Source organism: Zingiber officinale, chromosome 1A (assembly GCF_018446385.1).
Source record: "Zingiber officinale cultivar Zhangliang chromosome 1A, Zo_v1.1, whole genome shotgun sequence".
NCBI lineage: Eukaryota > Viridiplantae > Streptophyta > Magnoliopsida > Zingiberales > Zingiberaceae > Zingiber > Zingiber officinale.
The window spans coordinates 128,756,029-128,770,053 of record NC_055987.1 but is presented as its reverse complement, the minus strand read 5'-3'; the positions used below and the strand labels follow the sequence as shown (position 1 = coordinate 128,770,053).

The 14,025-nt window shown below is 41.4% G+C and overlaps 2 protein-coding genes across 2 annotated transcripts; both read left to right on the top strand.

Annotated features, from left to right (window-relative positions):
- Positions 1 to 4,381: 4,381 nt before the first annotated feature.
- LOC122032481 lies at positions 4,382 to 8,572 on the top strand. Its single transcript, XM_042591773.1, has 6 exons — positions 4,382 to 4,781; positions 6,062 to 6,147; positions 6,240 to 6,359; positions 6,440 to 7,252; positions 7,327 to 7,534; positions 7,653 to 8,572. Exons 1-6 carry the CDS (start codon positions 4,475 to 4,477, stop codon positions 8,198 to 8,200), a joined length of 2,082 nt encoding a protein of 693 aa, XP_042447707.1. The 5' UTR covers positions 4,382 to 4,474; the 3' UTR covers positions 8,201 to 8,572.
- Positions 8,573 to 11,441: 2,869 nt separating this feature from the next.
- On the top strand, positions 11,442 to 12,584 carry LOC122009820 (RING-H2 finger protein ATL46-like). The gene has a single exon (XM_042566125.1). It carries the CDS (start codon positions 11,509 to 11,511, stop codon positions 11,929 to 11,931), a length of 423 nt encoding a protein of 140 aa, XP_042422059.1. The 5' UTR covers positions 11,442 to 11,508; the 3' UTR covers positions 11,932 to 12,584.
- The last annotated feature ends 1,441 nt before the right edge of the window (positions 12,585 to 14,025 follow it).

Here is a 14,025-nt window from a genome sequence, read left to right as displayed (position 1 = left end):
ATCGTATGTGCTAAGAAATAAGGGCGGAGCCTCCGTGCGGTCAAGACCAGTGCGAAAGCGAGCTTCTCGAGACCGGTATAGCGCGACTCAGCGTCTTTTAAAGTGTGGCTAAGGAAATACACGGGCTGCTCTTCCCTGTCCTCTTTCACCAACGCCGAGCCAACAACATGCTCGGTTAATGACAAGTATATGCGGAGCGGCTCACCTATGTTCGGCTTAGCCAGTACAGGTAACGAATTCAGATAGACTTTCAAATCTTCAAACACCCGATCACACTCCCCGTCCCACTGAAACTCGGGAGTTTTACACAGGATCTTGAAGAAAGGTAGGCTCCGGTCGACCGTTCTGGAGATGAATCACGATAACACCGTTATCCGACCGGTAAGACACTGCACTTCCCTCAGGTTTTTGGGAGGCGACATATCCTGTAGCGCTTTCACCTTGCTAGGGTTCGCCTCTATACCCCGCTCGATCACGATGTAACCGAGGAAGCGTCCGCCTTTTGCCCCGAACAAACACTTTTGAGGGTTCAGCTTGACTATGTACTTCCTCAGCGTTCGGCAGGTTTCCTCTATATTTGTACAAAGATCCGCCGCCCAGAAATATTTAATAAGTATATCATCCACGTATACCTCCAGGTTGCGCCCGATCTGCTCCCGGAACACTTTGTTCATTAGCCTTTGGTATGTAGCCCCGGCGTTCTTCAGCCCGAACGACATTACGTTGTAGCAGTAAGTCTCGTCCACAGTAACGAAGCTCACTTTTTCCTGATCTTCCCAGGCGAGCGACACTTGGTGGTATCCCTGATATGCATCCAGCATGCATATCAGCTCGGACCCAACGGTGGAGTCTACCAGTTGGTCGATTCGGGGCAGAGGGTAGAAATCTTTTAGGCACGCTTTATTCAGGTCACGGAAGTCGATGCAGACCCTCCATTTGTTGCCTGGCTTGGAGACTAGCACCACATTTGAGTGCTAGCTTGGGAATTGCACCTCCCGTATATGGTCGGCCTGCAGGAGCTTCTCGACGAACAGACTAACGTTGGCCTTCTGGTATCGCCTGCTGCTCGCGAAATGATGGAGGAAAGCCGTTTGGAACCCCTTAAAACTGGTGATCGATCCATCCGTCAACCTCCGGAACCACCTTTGCACCGATCCTGAAAGGGTGGTGAGGAACACTCGGCACTTTACACCATCTGTATATTGATGTAGTGTGACAGTGTTGTCAAACTTACCCAGATGGTCATCCGGGTCGCTGGTCCCGTTGTATTCTCTGATCACCGGGGGTGTGTAGTACCTCAGTAGTGGGTCTCTTAGGATGACTTCAGAAAATTGACGGTTGATCCGCTCGGAGGATGACTCCGTTCGCGGTGCCTTGTCTTTCCGGGTGTCATGGATAGGTGCCTCGTCGGATGAAGCCCCCCGGTCGAGGTTGGCCTGCGCGACTTCTGATGGTGTCTGGAACAAAGCCCGATGGAACGGTATCGGGGCGGGCGGTGCTTCCACTTGAGTGCTGGTCGAACCTTTGTTTTGCCCCCATATCGAAAGCTGCTCCGGTCGGTCTCTCGGGGCTGCTCGGCCGCTCGAAGCCGACGTCGCCTGCTGTGCTATCTGCTCGGCTTGAGCCTTCTGTTGTTGCTCCACAATCTTAGCCGCTCACGCTTGGATGAGCGTGTCGAGTTCTTCGGGAGAGAGCGTCACCATGAGTTGGCGTCCAGCTTCTTCCATCTTCTCTGCTCGAATTCAGGTGCATTCCCACAGACTGCGCCAATTTGATCCTGTCCGAACTATGAGTTGATGAAAGCTGGGGACGTGACGCTATCTGCTGGCCTCGTGTAGACGTCGGGATGAGGTGGACTTCTGGCGAACCTGCAACAAAGTCAGGCCGGGATGGGGTTCCCGGCGACGACCCTCCGACGCTCAAGTTAGGCGAGAAGAAAGCTGGAGCAAGATAATGAGAACTGTAGCTACAGTGTAGATCATTGCATACCTCCGTTGAAGCTTAGGGGTCCTTATATAGGACCTCGGGGAGATGCGTGCACACTTTCCGAGGCGTGCACACTTCCCCAAATATACCTCAAATATGGATGTCAGAAAAAATATGTATGATACCATTCCGCAACTGTCCGAGCATATCCCTGACGAGACAGTGGAAACTTCTATCGTACGATTCTTTGTACGGCCTGACCGTCGACCATGTCGATTATCGGCGGCAGCTGTCTCTAAGCTGATCTCCCCAGCTTTCCCTTTTGTCTCTAAGCCGATTGTCGGCGACAGCGTCTATTCCTGGGCTGGCAGGCCGGCCGCCCGACGCTCCAGGCGCTCGAGGATGTGAGTGTATCGGACCGAGCGGGAAGGCCCCTGGTAATGTGCTCGGATGAGATTGCGCCACCTTGATCTGCGACTCAGCCAGGCAGCTTGGGCGCTCGACACAGAAACTCCTTTACTTTGCATTGGGAACCCGACCTATGGTCGAGCTGTCTTTCATCCGGCCTGGGAGATTCCGCTTGGCAGGATCTTAGGGTCGACCCTCTTGACCTTTGACTCCTATGTGTCACTGACCTTCTCCTGGGTAGGTCCTCCATCTTTATCACTGGATCATCATATATTGAGGCAAATTAATTATTTTTCTTATTATTTATTGATATTTGTTTTTTTTAGAATTTATTGAAAAAAAAATTGTGATGGACGACGATTGGTTTGGCAGTTTGGGGAATGGTCCAAGCCAGTGGGACCCACGACAGCTGTCTCCAGTTGTTGTCTGCATTGTGGCCGTCGCTTTTGTGTTGATAATTGCATTATTAGTTTACTTAAATTCATTTATTTTTGTAAGGAAATGTCCGGATTCAACAATTCGCAATTCGCACCTAAATTTGGGTTCCTATTGGCCCAAATATTCCGTAGTTGGTTTTTGTTTTGTATATTTAAATCACAACGCATTTATTATCTCTTTATTTCAAAGGTTGACGTCGAAATTTATTTCGTAAGAGTCGTATTTGACGATTTTATTAAAATATAGATACATACTAACTAATTTTGATGAAATGTATAATGAAATTAAATGTTTTTTTTCACTATTTTTTTAATTTTTTAATAATTTTTACAGATTATTTTATATAAAAAAAATATGTATTATCATGATTCCTTTTGGTCTCACATTTTTTAGATTTATAATACTGTGAGTGAAAAATTTCTATAAATATATGGATTCGTGACATTAAAAAATATATATTTTTTTAATTTTTTTAACTAAAATCAAGTGTAATATTAAATTGATTTTTGAGAAAGATAATTGTTACACTAACTTGCTACTCTTGAGGGTATGTAGTGCAACGCATTTAATATTTGTAGATTTAAAGAAATTCTTAAAATTATGATGCAGTGAAATGACATTTAACTGAATTCATATTTTTTTATATATAAATTAGAATACTTTTAAACATCTTAATACATAAATATCGATATTATTAACTATATTAAACTTAGTTTTTGACTTTCTCCTCTTATTTTTGTCTATTAGTTTCTATTATTAATATTAATTTACTTAACATAATAATGACGCAATAAATATAGTCATGTGTGCTTTGTAAGTTTGTTCACATATTAAATTAACATTGCTAATATTTAGGAGTTAAGGCGACAATAATTCGAAGCATTTTTTTGTTTAATTATTTTTTAAATTAATAAGCAAAAGAGACAAACGTTATCCAAAAGATGTCCGTGATTATTTTTCTTATTGACTTCTATTATGTTACAGCGAGTCGTTATTTAACATTCAAGTTTATTGATTTTTTTATGAATTTAAAGTGTTTTTTTAATCCATTAATGAAATATTTGTTTACTAAATAGTATTTCTTTAGTATTTAGGTATATATAATCAATGTAGAAAAGAAAAAAAATACAAGCGATTATTTAAGCAATAAATGTCAACGTATTAGGACTAAAATTCTAAATATGTTAACAAATCAATATTTCATAAATATATAGTCCAAATAAAGTAAATAATGATCTTGTATTAATATTGCCCGAACCCGGTCTAACTCCATCGGGTTGAACCAAACCGAGCCGGAAATCCGTGGAAATAAAGCAAAAAAAAGCTCGTCTCGGAACACCGTCACAGACACGCATCAGGAATTGTATCTACAAGAAATGGGCAACGTGTGCCTAACGTATTTTCCTTTCCGGACAAGCTATGGTTTATGACGTAATCAACGCGTTTGACGAACACCAGATCTGATGTCGGTGGCAGTCTCGTAATTTTATTGAAAGAACGGGGGTGTGTTCGGGAGATCATCTCGCCGTCTCGGTGCTTTAGATCTCCGCCGTCGATGTATAATTTTGTAATTATGAAACCGATAGAAGTATAAAAATCTCATCTTTGATCTTGCATTCGTTGTGCGGGGAAGAGAGAGATAGATAGGGAGAGGGGGAGGCGATTTCTAGGGTTTCGGCGAAGGTTTCAGCTCCTGCGGTAGATGGAGGAGGCGAGGGGGGCGTACGTCCTGTGGCAGGAGGTTGTGGTGTCCAACGACAAGGGGCGGCGGGTCGTGCACTACTACCTCAAAGGCGCTGGCGGCGGGGCGGATCTGGCGGTGGTGGGCAGGGAGAAGAGCGTGCGGCACATGTCCTACACTGTTCCTAACCAGTTCGCTAGATCTCTCATGTCCAGGCCGCATCTCATGCCCTCTTTGCCATCTTCGTCGTCTCCGCAGCCTCCGGGGCTCTCATTCAAGTTGCGCTCCAGGAGGGAGGTCGTCGACTGGCTGTCTTCCCTTGTGTCAGGTACGCCGTCCAAAAATTTAACTGAGGTGTGATTTGGTACGAATAACCTAAGGTGTTCTAAAGAAACAAATAAAGAAGAACAGTTATGGAGGAAATTCGGTTTTGCGATTGTTTGTTTTGTGTTGGCGATTAGCTCTTTCGTTTGTTCCCCAAAGTTTCGCTTTGCTTACATCTTGTAAGAAAAATACTTTTTTTGTGGATGAATCTAAATCCTATGCGCGATAACACACAGAATGAAGAAAAAGCAGACCCTTTTATTTAATTCACGATGAGTTTTTTCTCGTATTCGATTTGTCGGGTTAGTTTTTTTTCATCTTGTTTCCTGATCTTCCCTTGAAAGATAAGTTCGCATCGTCTCACGTTGTATGACCATATCATCTTCTATTAGGAGGTTGAAAGTCACGAATTTTTATAACCAGGAGCTATTTATGAAAAGATTTGCCGTTTTATTTTGCTGTGCATGATTGGGACTCTGGATTATCATATATTCCTTTATTTTTATCCCTTTTGTTTTTCTTTCTTATAATATCCTTGTTCTTTTCCTTTGTTCTCTTTCTCCAATTATCCTACTTGCTATCCTTTGTACTCGATTTTTATGAGCGTTTGGAAATATTTCTTCGCTTTTTGCCATAAGTTCAATATATAGTTATCATAAACCACATGGGTTGTTCATGTCTTTGTTTTTTTTTTCCGATTTAAATATTTCCTTGATTCTCTTTTTATGTTGATTATCTCGCTTTATGATTTCACCTTTTTTATATGTCTACCGTTTGTTTTTATGGGGTTTACCTGAAATTCGAATTATACAACAGGCTAAACTAAAGGTAGCCTGACGATCCCTTGCTGTTATATGATTCATTATTTTTGTTTTCTATTCATACACGATCTTGTTTCCTTTGCATCTGTTGTTTTATTTTCTTTAGATCTATAACTCTTTCAAGGTTTTTAGCTTCTATATTATATTCCTGAATTGCTTCTATATATATTATTCTTCTTAGAACGACGAGTGTTTCCTGTTATAACATTGTTTCTAGGCCTGATAATGATAATACAGGACGTGTCATGTTCTACAATCTCAAAGATAAGCATAATGATAATAACCTTTTGCTGATTTTTTTGTGAATTAAATTGTTTTGTTGCGATGTGTTCAACCCCTATTCTAATTTTAGTCTTTGATATAGTTTCTTTAGTTAATGGGTTCCTTGCTTTTTTTCTTTTACCTAATTTGCAATTTGTTCCTTATAGCATTTTGATTAACAATGTCATATTCATATTTCCAGATCCCCTTGCTACTGCTTCTTCTATTACCTGTGATAGGTATGGAGATGCTGATATTTATGAACCTGGAGATATGCCTGATTTCAAGGTACTGAAACTAATATGTATCAATTATTCATTTCCGTATCGATGTTGATAATTTTTGTTTTCTTATCGTCTATGTCACTGCTGTGTGTGCAGTTTCCTTTGAAGAAAACAAGACATTGTTCAATTGAATTTCAATGGTTAGGTGCCCCATGGCAATGCAAAAAAAGGAAAAGGCATTACCGTTCCTTCTCGAAGAATGGGGTTACGATTTCAGTAAGTACAGTCGCATTCTTTTTTTTTTTTTGCTATATTGCTATCACTTGCACACCCTAATCTGGTGGATTCTTGCATAGGTTCATGACTTTGTCTTTGTAATGGTGGAAGAGAACAATAGGCTCGTTGCGTATGTGGATGATTTATACGAAGACTTGCAGGGTCACAATATGGTTGTGGTACGATGGTTTCACAAAGTTGATGAAGTTGGTATTGTTTTGCCTCCCGACACTAATGACAGAGAGATTTTCTTTTCTCTTTGTCTTCAAGATTTCAGTGTTGAATGCATTGACGGATTGGCCGCAGTGCTAAGTGCTCAGCACTTCGAGCAGTTTCAGAATGAGGCACGACTCAGCACTTGTAGACCGTATATGTGCCGTAGGCAAATCAATAATGATTGCGTCAAGCCTTTTGACATAACGCAGCTCCAAGGATACTGGAGCCAGGACTTAGTGCGGTCTATGCCCATCTTTACCTCTCCCTTTAAGTTGCGATTGAAGATAAAGTGTGGCAATTCTAGTTTATCCGTTGTCAGAAAAAGTGACAATAATTCTCTTGGTTGTTTGAAGAGGATGCCGCTTACGCATCCTGAGGACCGGCATTCTGCAGAATCATCTGCGAGGAATAAGATGAGACCTACGAGTCTTAGTGTCAGCAGCAAGTTCAGAAAGTGTGCCACCAAAACCCTTTCGGGTTCTGCTTTGATAAGAAAAGAATTGTTTAAACAAAAACTTCAGCAACAATTTTGTGCGGGGTACCATGTCGAAGTTCTTTCTCAGGACAGCGGAATGAGGGGATGCTGGTTTCGGTGTGTGATCCTGAAGAGACATCAGGATAAGGCGAAGGTTCGGTATCTGGACATTCAAGATCCTGATGAAAAAGGCAATTTAGAGGTAGGTATTAACTTTCCTGATGCAACTATTGTTATATCTCGCATGATTGTTAACTGTATTTTCCCCTCTTTCAGGAGTGGGTATCTCTGTCCAGAGTTGCAGTGCCTGATAAGCTCGGTGTTCGGAATGAAAGGCCCATCGTCCGTCCAAATCCCGCGCAATGCGACATCATCCCCAATTTTGAGATTGGGGCTATTGTCGATGCGTGGCAGCATGATGGCTGGTGGGAAGGCATTATGATACGAAAAGAATCCGATGGGCGACTGCACGTGTATTTTCCAGGTAAAGTTCGTGATGCCACGACGAACAGCATATGATATGTTTTTACCCTTTTGGAAGCATATGCTGTGAAGTTCTCTATGTTGCTGATCATCAAATGTAATGTATTTGATCGATGCAGGAGAAGACTGTTTCTCTATCTTCAGCGAAGGGGAGCTGAGGCAGTCCCAGGATTGGATCTGCAACAAATGGAATGTGATACCGAAGAGAGTGGATATCGCAATTTCTTTATCGTCGCGCATCAAGGATCCAACTGGTGCTGAACTGACACATTCTAAAGCACCCTCCCTAGAGCATCTCAGCAAAGTAGTTGACAACTCACCTGCTAACACCATCAAATACGAGAACACGTCGAGTGGGGATTCATCCAGCGATAAAGATGCCAACAGCTCAGACCTAACTAGCGGCTTTCAGTTCAAACTGAAATGGAGTACTTCAAGGAAGAGGAAACATAGGAGGGAAGTAATGCCCGACGACGTTTCCTCCCCCTTAAAGAAACAACACTGCCAGACTAGCAGCAGCGGTAGCGAGAATTCAGAGGAGCAAGATGCCTGCGGAGGCAGCAGCTTCGCGCTGCCTAAGTCATTGGCTGTCGATCGTGACAACTGCAAGACCGGAAGTGACCATATCTTCAAACCGCCACTCTCCAGCCTGGTCATGTCCCAGTGAAGTTCCATGATTGTACAGCCTCTCGAATCCGGAGTAGGGATATCGAAGACTTAATTGGAGGTTCAAGGTGATTGCAGTTTTCATGCATTGCCGTGCTCTCCCAGTAGCTCTTCTGATGCAAAGGGGTTTTGCAGGTGAGCCCTCACGCACTCCAGCAAATGCTTGTTGCTGCTGCTGCTTTGTATTTATGGTTATTTAGGGGGCATTAACGGGGATGAGGAAGATGAACACTTTAAAATGATGGTTGTAACCCCAAATTTTGCTTTGCTGACCCAATTATTTTAGATAAACGTCCTTATCCCGAGCATTTATTACACTAACTCTTGTACTAGCATTTTATCAATCAAAAAGACATTCATTGTTGATTGGTAACGTAGTGGGAATTTTAAATTTTAATTTATTATTATTCTTTTTTGTTGTGACGCGAGATGTTTACTTGGTCGTATTTGGTGAGCGGAACGATGGTTCATGGTTGTATGCTTTGAAACGTTTCCTAGTTGTTTTTTGTTTTTTCCTTAGTGGTTGACCCATCCACCCATTTTTGTTTGTGCTGGTTGTTTTGGAACGGTGACCTTATTGGCAAAGAACACCTTGGATTAACAAAGTCAGTAGGGGATTCTTCTTCGAATGGGTGATGATTTGGTGAAGTTTGCGTCTTGGACTTAACATTTGCATCAAAAGGTGGAATCCTCGCCCCCAGGGCCTCCACCGACCGGACCCACGGTCATTATGAGGGAGGTAAATCGCAGCACCCGAATTAACATGGGACGGATCGGGTGGGATACAGGGATAGGAGATTTATTTCCCGTTGTCACTAAGTTTCGACCCGACGGCCTCCTTGTAGTAACTTTCGTCCCATGTCATCTCGGATGACCCACGGGGTCACATCTTGGAGTTAACATGATTTGGTTAGTCCAAGGGAAGGAGAGAAAGAAGAGAGAGAGGGAAATTATGAATTGACTATAATATCCTATTTTCTTACGTGACCTTAATTCAGTTTTTTTCATAAAAATAAATTATATAGGAGTTGAACAAAGACTTACTCGTGGATCTGCCCACGGGCTGAGTCGCGTTCGGACCCAATTCAGACTCGGTTCAAATCCGGCTCGAGATCGTTACAATTGATTTTTTTAATGTAGATTATTTATTTATTAATTTTAATATAGAAGATATATTTTTATTGATAAAAATTTGTTAAAAGGAATAGCCGAGATTTGAACTTAAAAGAAATTTTTTATCCATATGGTCTATTATTTAGTAACTATTAATAATTTTCTTTTCTTATATAAAAAAAGTAACATGTAAATAATAATAATTTATAAATTATTAAATAATTAAAAGAGTTTTGTTAGTTAATTTATAAATTTATAAATTTTAAAATATAATAATAATTTTAAGCCATGCAAGTACCATGAATTGACACTTTCAGATCGTGAATCGTAACTGTCTTATACGGTTAAAGTTAAGGGTTGACCCCTCAAAAATGGTAGAACTGACGAGTTTGAACTGTGATCGGATCTACTTACACGAACATTCAAAAATCTAAAGATATAACCTTGCTAAATATCCACTCAATATTTGATACATCCTCTTCATATTGACATCAATGTTGAATTTGCCAAATCAAATAGATCATACACGGTGATCGGGTCTACTTAAACGAACATTCAAAAATCTAAAGATATAATCTTTCTAAATGTCCTCCCAATATTTGACACACCCCTTTCATATTGACATCAATTTTGGATTTGCCAAATCAAATAGAGCATACAAAATACATGCAAGTGACAAAATTTATTGAGTATGCTCCCTCCATGATATCACTGATGGAACGTCTCCAATAAGGCTGTCACTGTCCCCAAGCTATGCCTAATGTGTAGTCAACTTTGTGCCTTGTCCCATAGAGGTTTAATGATGGAACACATGAAAAAAATATAGTCCGCTGTCTCATTTGCCTGCTGACACAACAGACAAGTTTTGTAGTCTACATATGATAATCTATCCTTGGTGTGCACTTTGCCATTTGCGAGATGCTATACGATGAACTAGTGCTTCAGCATGATGTAAGACTTCCATACATTTGCTGCCCAAACCTTCCTGCTTCTCTGCAACTTGAAGAAGTCATATGCAGCAACTCCGCGCCGCAATTCTGAATTGAACCATAAGCCTAGCATTGTTGCAGCCTGCTCAATAGAACTGACCCCCTTATTGGACTGTTTGGTGGTTTTGGATTAGTTTCTAGATGCGAGGACTATCAGATGATTTCGTTTGCCACTCCCACATGTCGGTGCGTTAGAGGTATTGGTGGTGAACCCACCACATCAAAAGGAAGTCCTCCTTTCACTGGATGTTCCACAAGGACTTGGATAACAGTGCAAAATTTCATATCTTGACATCACATTGTCTGTATCCCCGTTCATCTTTTGCCAAGCACATGGTAGCTCAAGAGATGAGCGGATGTCGGGTGGATTATACAAAATTATGCCAAATAACATATATTTTGTTGGTCACTGCACAAGGGATTGATAAGATGGAAAGTCAAAAACATTTGATCCTTGGAGCATCGTTTTCATCGATTTGAGCTTGTCGATGATACAGTGTGCTTCAGTCATAAAACAAATTTTCACAGCATAGTCTCCGTTAAAGGACCATAATTGCAGGTCCTCAACTATCTTTCGCAAGGGGCCTACCCAAGTATCGAAATGAAAAAGAACCTCTCTAAAAACCTATGATTTCCATCAATACACTTACTGTATGATCATTAATTCTAGCCATGAACAACTTGGATTTGCTAAGGCTAGGATGCAACCCTACAACCTGTCCAAACCACCTCAAACAATCCACAATCAGGTTGATTGTTGGTTTATTGACCCTAACGAAAAGTAAGAGATTATCCGCATACACTAGGTGAGTGATACTGGTGCCGACGCACATAAGATGATGGTGAAAGGTCGGCTTCATAACAATAGATCTGAACATCCTCGAGAACACCTCTAAACATAATCCCAACTATAAGGATGTGTTTGGTTGGGGTAATCGTTAATAACTTTGGTTATCGAACTAAGGCTATATTATTTATCTCTGTTTGATTTAGTTAATAAATAATTCTCCAGTAATCAATCACTCCCGCCACATCATCATATGTCATCAAAACTCGGAATAGGATTACCATTGAAATAGGTAGTTTTTGATGATTTTAGAGTTAACAAATAAATGTTTTCAAAGTTCTGCGCATGGAAGTAGATGTCTAGGGCAAGGAGTGAACGCGGGGTAGGGGAAGACGAAGGGTGTCTGGGGCGAGGAAGGAGATGGGTGTGCCATGGCCAGCATACACGCTCTCGGTGCTCCTCTGCGCCGAGGAGGAGCTTTTGACGGCACTATCTGCCTCTATGAGTTTGATGCCGCCAATCGATGAGCTTCGCTTGCTACCCGTCTACAGACACGCCTTCCACCTCGCCTGCATTGACATGTGGTTGCTCTCCAACTCGACCTGCCCCTTTGTCGTGACTCCCTTTTTCCTTAGAGATCTTCCAATGAACACATTGCATTCAATTAAAAACAACCGAACCAAAGATGACGAGGAGGCCACTGGAGATCCCCACATTTCCGCCGTCAAAGAAACTGCTATCGAGAAGGGGTTCCTGGTGAGGTCAGCAAGTTCATCAACTTGGGAGATAGACACAGAGATGGTGAGGGCACCACCAATGGCGACTCTAGCGTCAAAATTGTGATGAAGAATTGGAGATTGAAGGAATGGGAGATTGAGGTGCTTCTCAATGGGGTCATACTAGTACGTGCTGGCCGACACCGAGCTCCACGTGGCCTTCAAGAAGTGCTGCTCTTCCATAAATAGGGGAATGGGAAGTGATCAGCGATTAGGGGAAGAGACTCGGCGTCGTTGGGTGGCGAGAGAGCTTCTCCGTGTCAAATATCCGGTTTTGGAGTAACAATAAAGGGAAGGTCCTTTATTCCAACACATCTGATCAAGAAGCAAACTCGCAATGGAAGAAGATAAAAGTGAATTGGTGATGCTTGTAACAATTCTTCTCAATCACAAATTTTGCTAGGATTATTCTCATATTCACTTCCTTGAGAAATCAAATATCAAGCACAGTCATGGATTAGTTTTTTTTTTCAATGGCTGAAAGTTCTGCACGGAAAGCTTTTCAAACATGCTTGTAAGTTTCTCTCTACCGGAGTTGGGATTGTTTTTCAACGAGTAGGATTGCTTATCTGGGAGTATTTTGTCGAATTTGTTCCTATGTTTTTAAGTGGAACGAAAAGTAAGCAGAGGTTTATCTCGTCGGTGATTTGGATATAGTTTTGGGAGCATCTTGTTTATTTTTGATGTTTTTGAGTTAGATTTGGAGGAAAGTAGAAACTTTATGTGGTTCTGCTTGCGTTGAACTCGTTTTCCGACAATTCGAATGGTTTCATGTATTATGTTGCTTTTTGATTTTCTTTTGCACCTCTCGCCGCATGTAAGGTTTTTTGTTGGCGATGTTCAAACTATTTTCTAACGACTTGGATGTTGTGTCATGTTATTTCTTGTGCACCTTTCTGTGCCGCCTAGTCTGACGAAAGCTTCTCTCTCTGTCGTTGGGATTATTTCCAGCGAACTTGTTGTTTGATCAGGTTGCTGCTTATTGATTCTCCAAGGGTAATATAATAAATGCCAAATTAGATTATGCATTGCCTAGAATTGAACTAAACAACATTAGGTTATATTTTATTTCTCATAATCTTGGTTATATAATTACTTATTAATCACATAACTAAGGTTATATATATATAAATATATGATAACTTGAATCAAATGGATAACCTTGCCTTAATCTCCTCCTCCCCTTGAAGAATCCATGCATTGCTAATTAATATCCACCAAGTAGGAGATTGTGGTTACACATTCCTCTATCTAATGACGTGTCACTATGGAAATCCAAACTGTCGGAGTGCAACAAGCAAGAACTACCAATCGGCGGAATCAAAAACCTTTTAGAGATTGACCTTGAGTACACACTGTGAGGAAGTCCTCTTACGTGTGTACTTCCTCAAGAGTTCTTGGTTAAGATTGATGTTCTCCATAATGGACTGGTCCGCAATATAAGCTGCTTGTGCCGAATTAATGATGTTGGGCATCACCTCACACAACCTTCTTGCTAAGATTTTGGAGATGATTTGAGCATAACAGTGTAGCAAGCAATTAGTCTATAGTTTGTAACCCTTGATGTGTAATCCGACTTTAGTACTAACACAAGGAGAGTATAATTCCATTGTTTGAGGAGCTGCTCTGTTTTGAAAAATTCTTGGACTGCTGCATAGACATCAAAATGCACTGTGGTTCAGCCTGGTTTGAATAAATTTGAGTAGCATCCATCTTGTTCTAGGGCCCTAACACTGCCAATGTCGAAGAGGGATGCATGTATGTCCTTGAAAAAAATTAGAGCGACCAAACCTTGCTATTGGACCTCTATAAGAACCGACCCATCAAGCGGTATGCTACTATCCAACAATGTGTCTTCTTTTGCCCAACAAGCTCTTGAAATGTGATATAAATTGTTCTGCAACCTCAAGTATACTAGCGGTTTGCTCCCCTGACATGTTAATGGTTACCAGTGCATTTTTCTTGTTATTCCTCTAACCAAATCGTGGAAAAACTTATTGCACCAGTCATATTGCTTGAGATATGCACACTTGACCTTTTGTTAATAAAATGATTGTTCCACCTCTGCTAATCTGGTTGTCGTTGACCTTAAGCCGCTGTTGTGCTCTATTGCGAGCTCACCTGTAAGTATTTTCTAATGAGTAGCCTCTAGCTCAGCCGC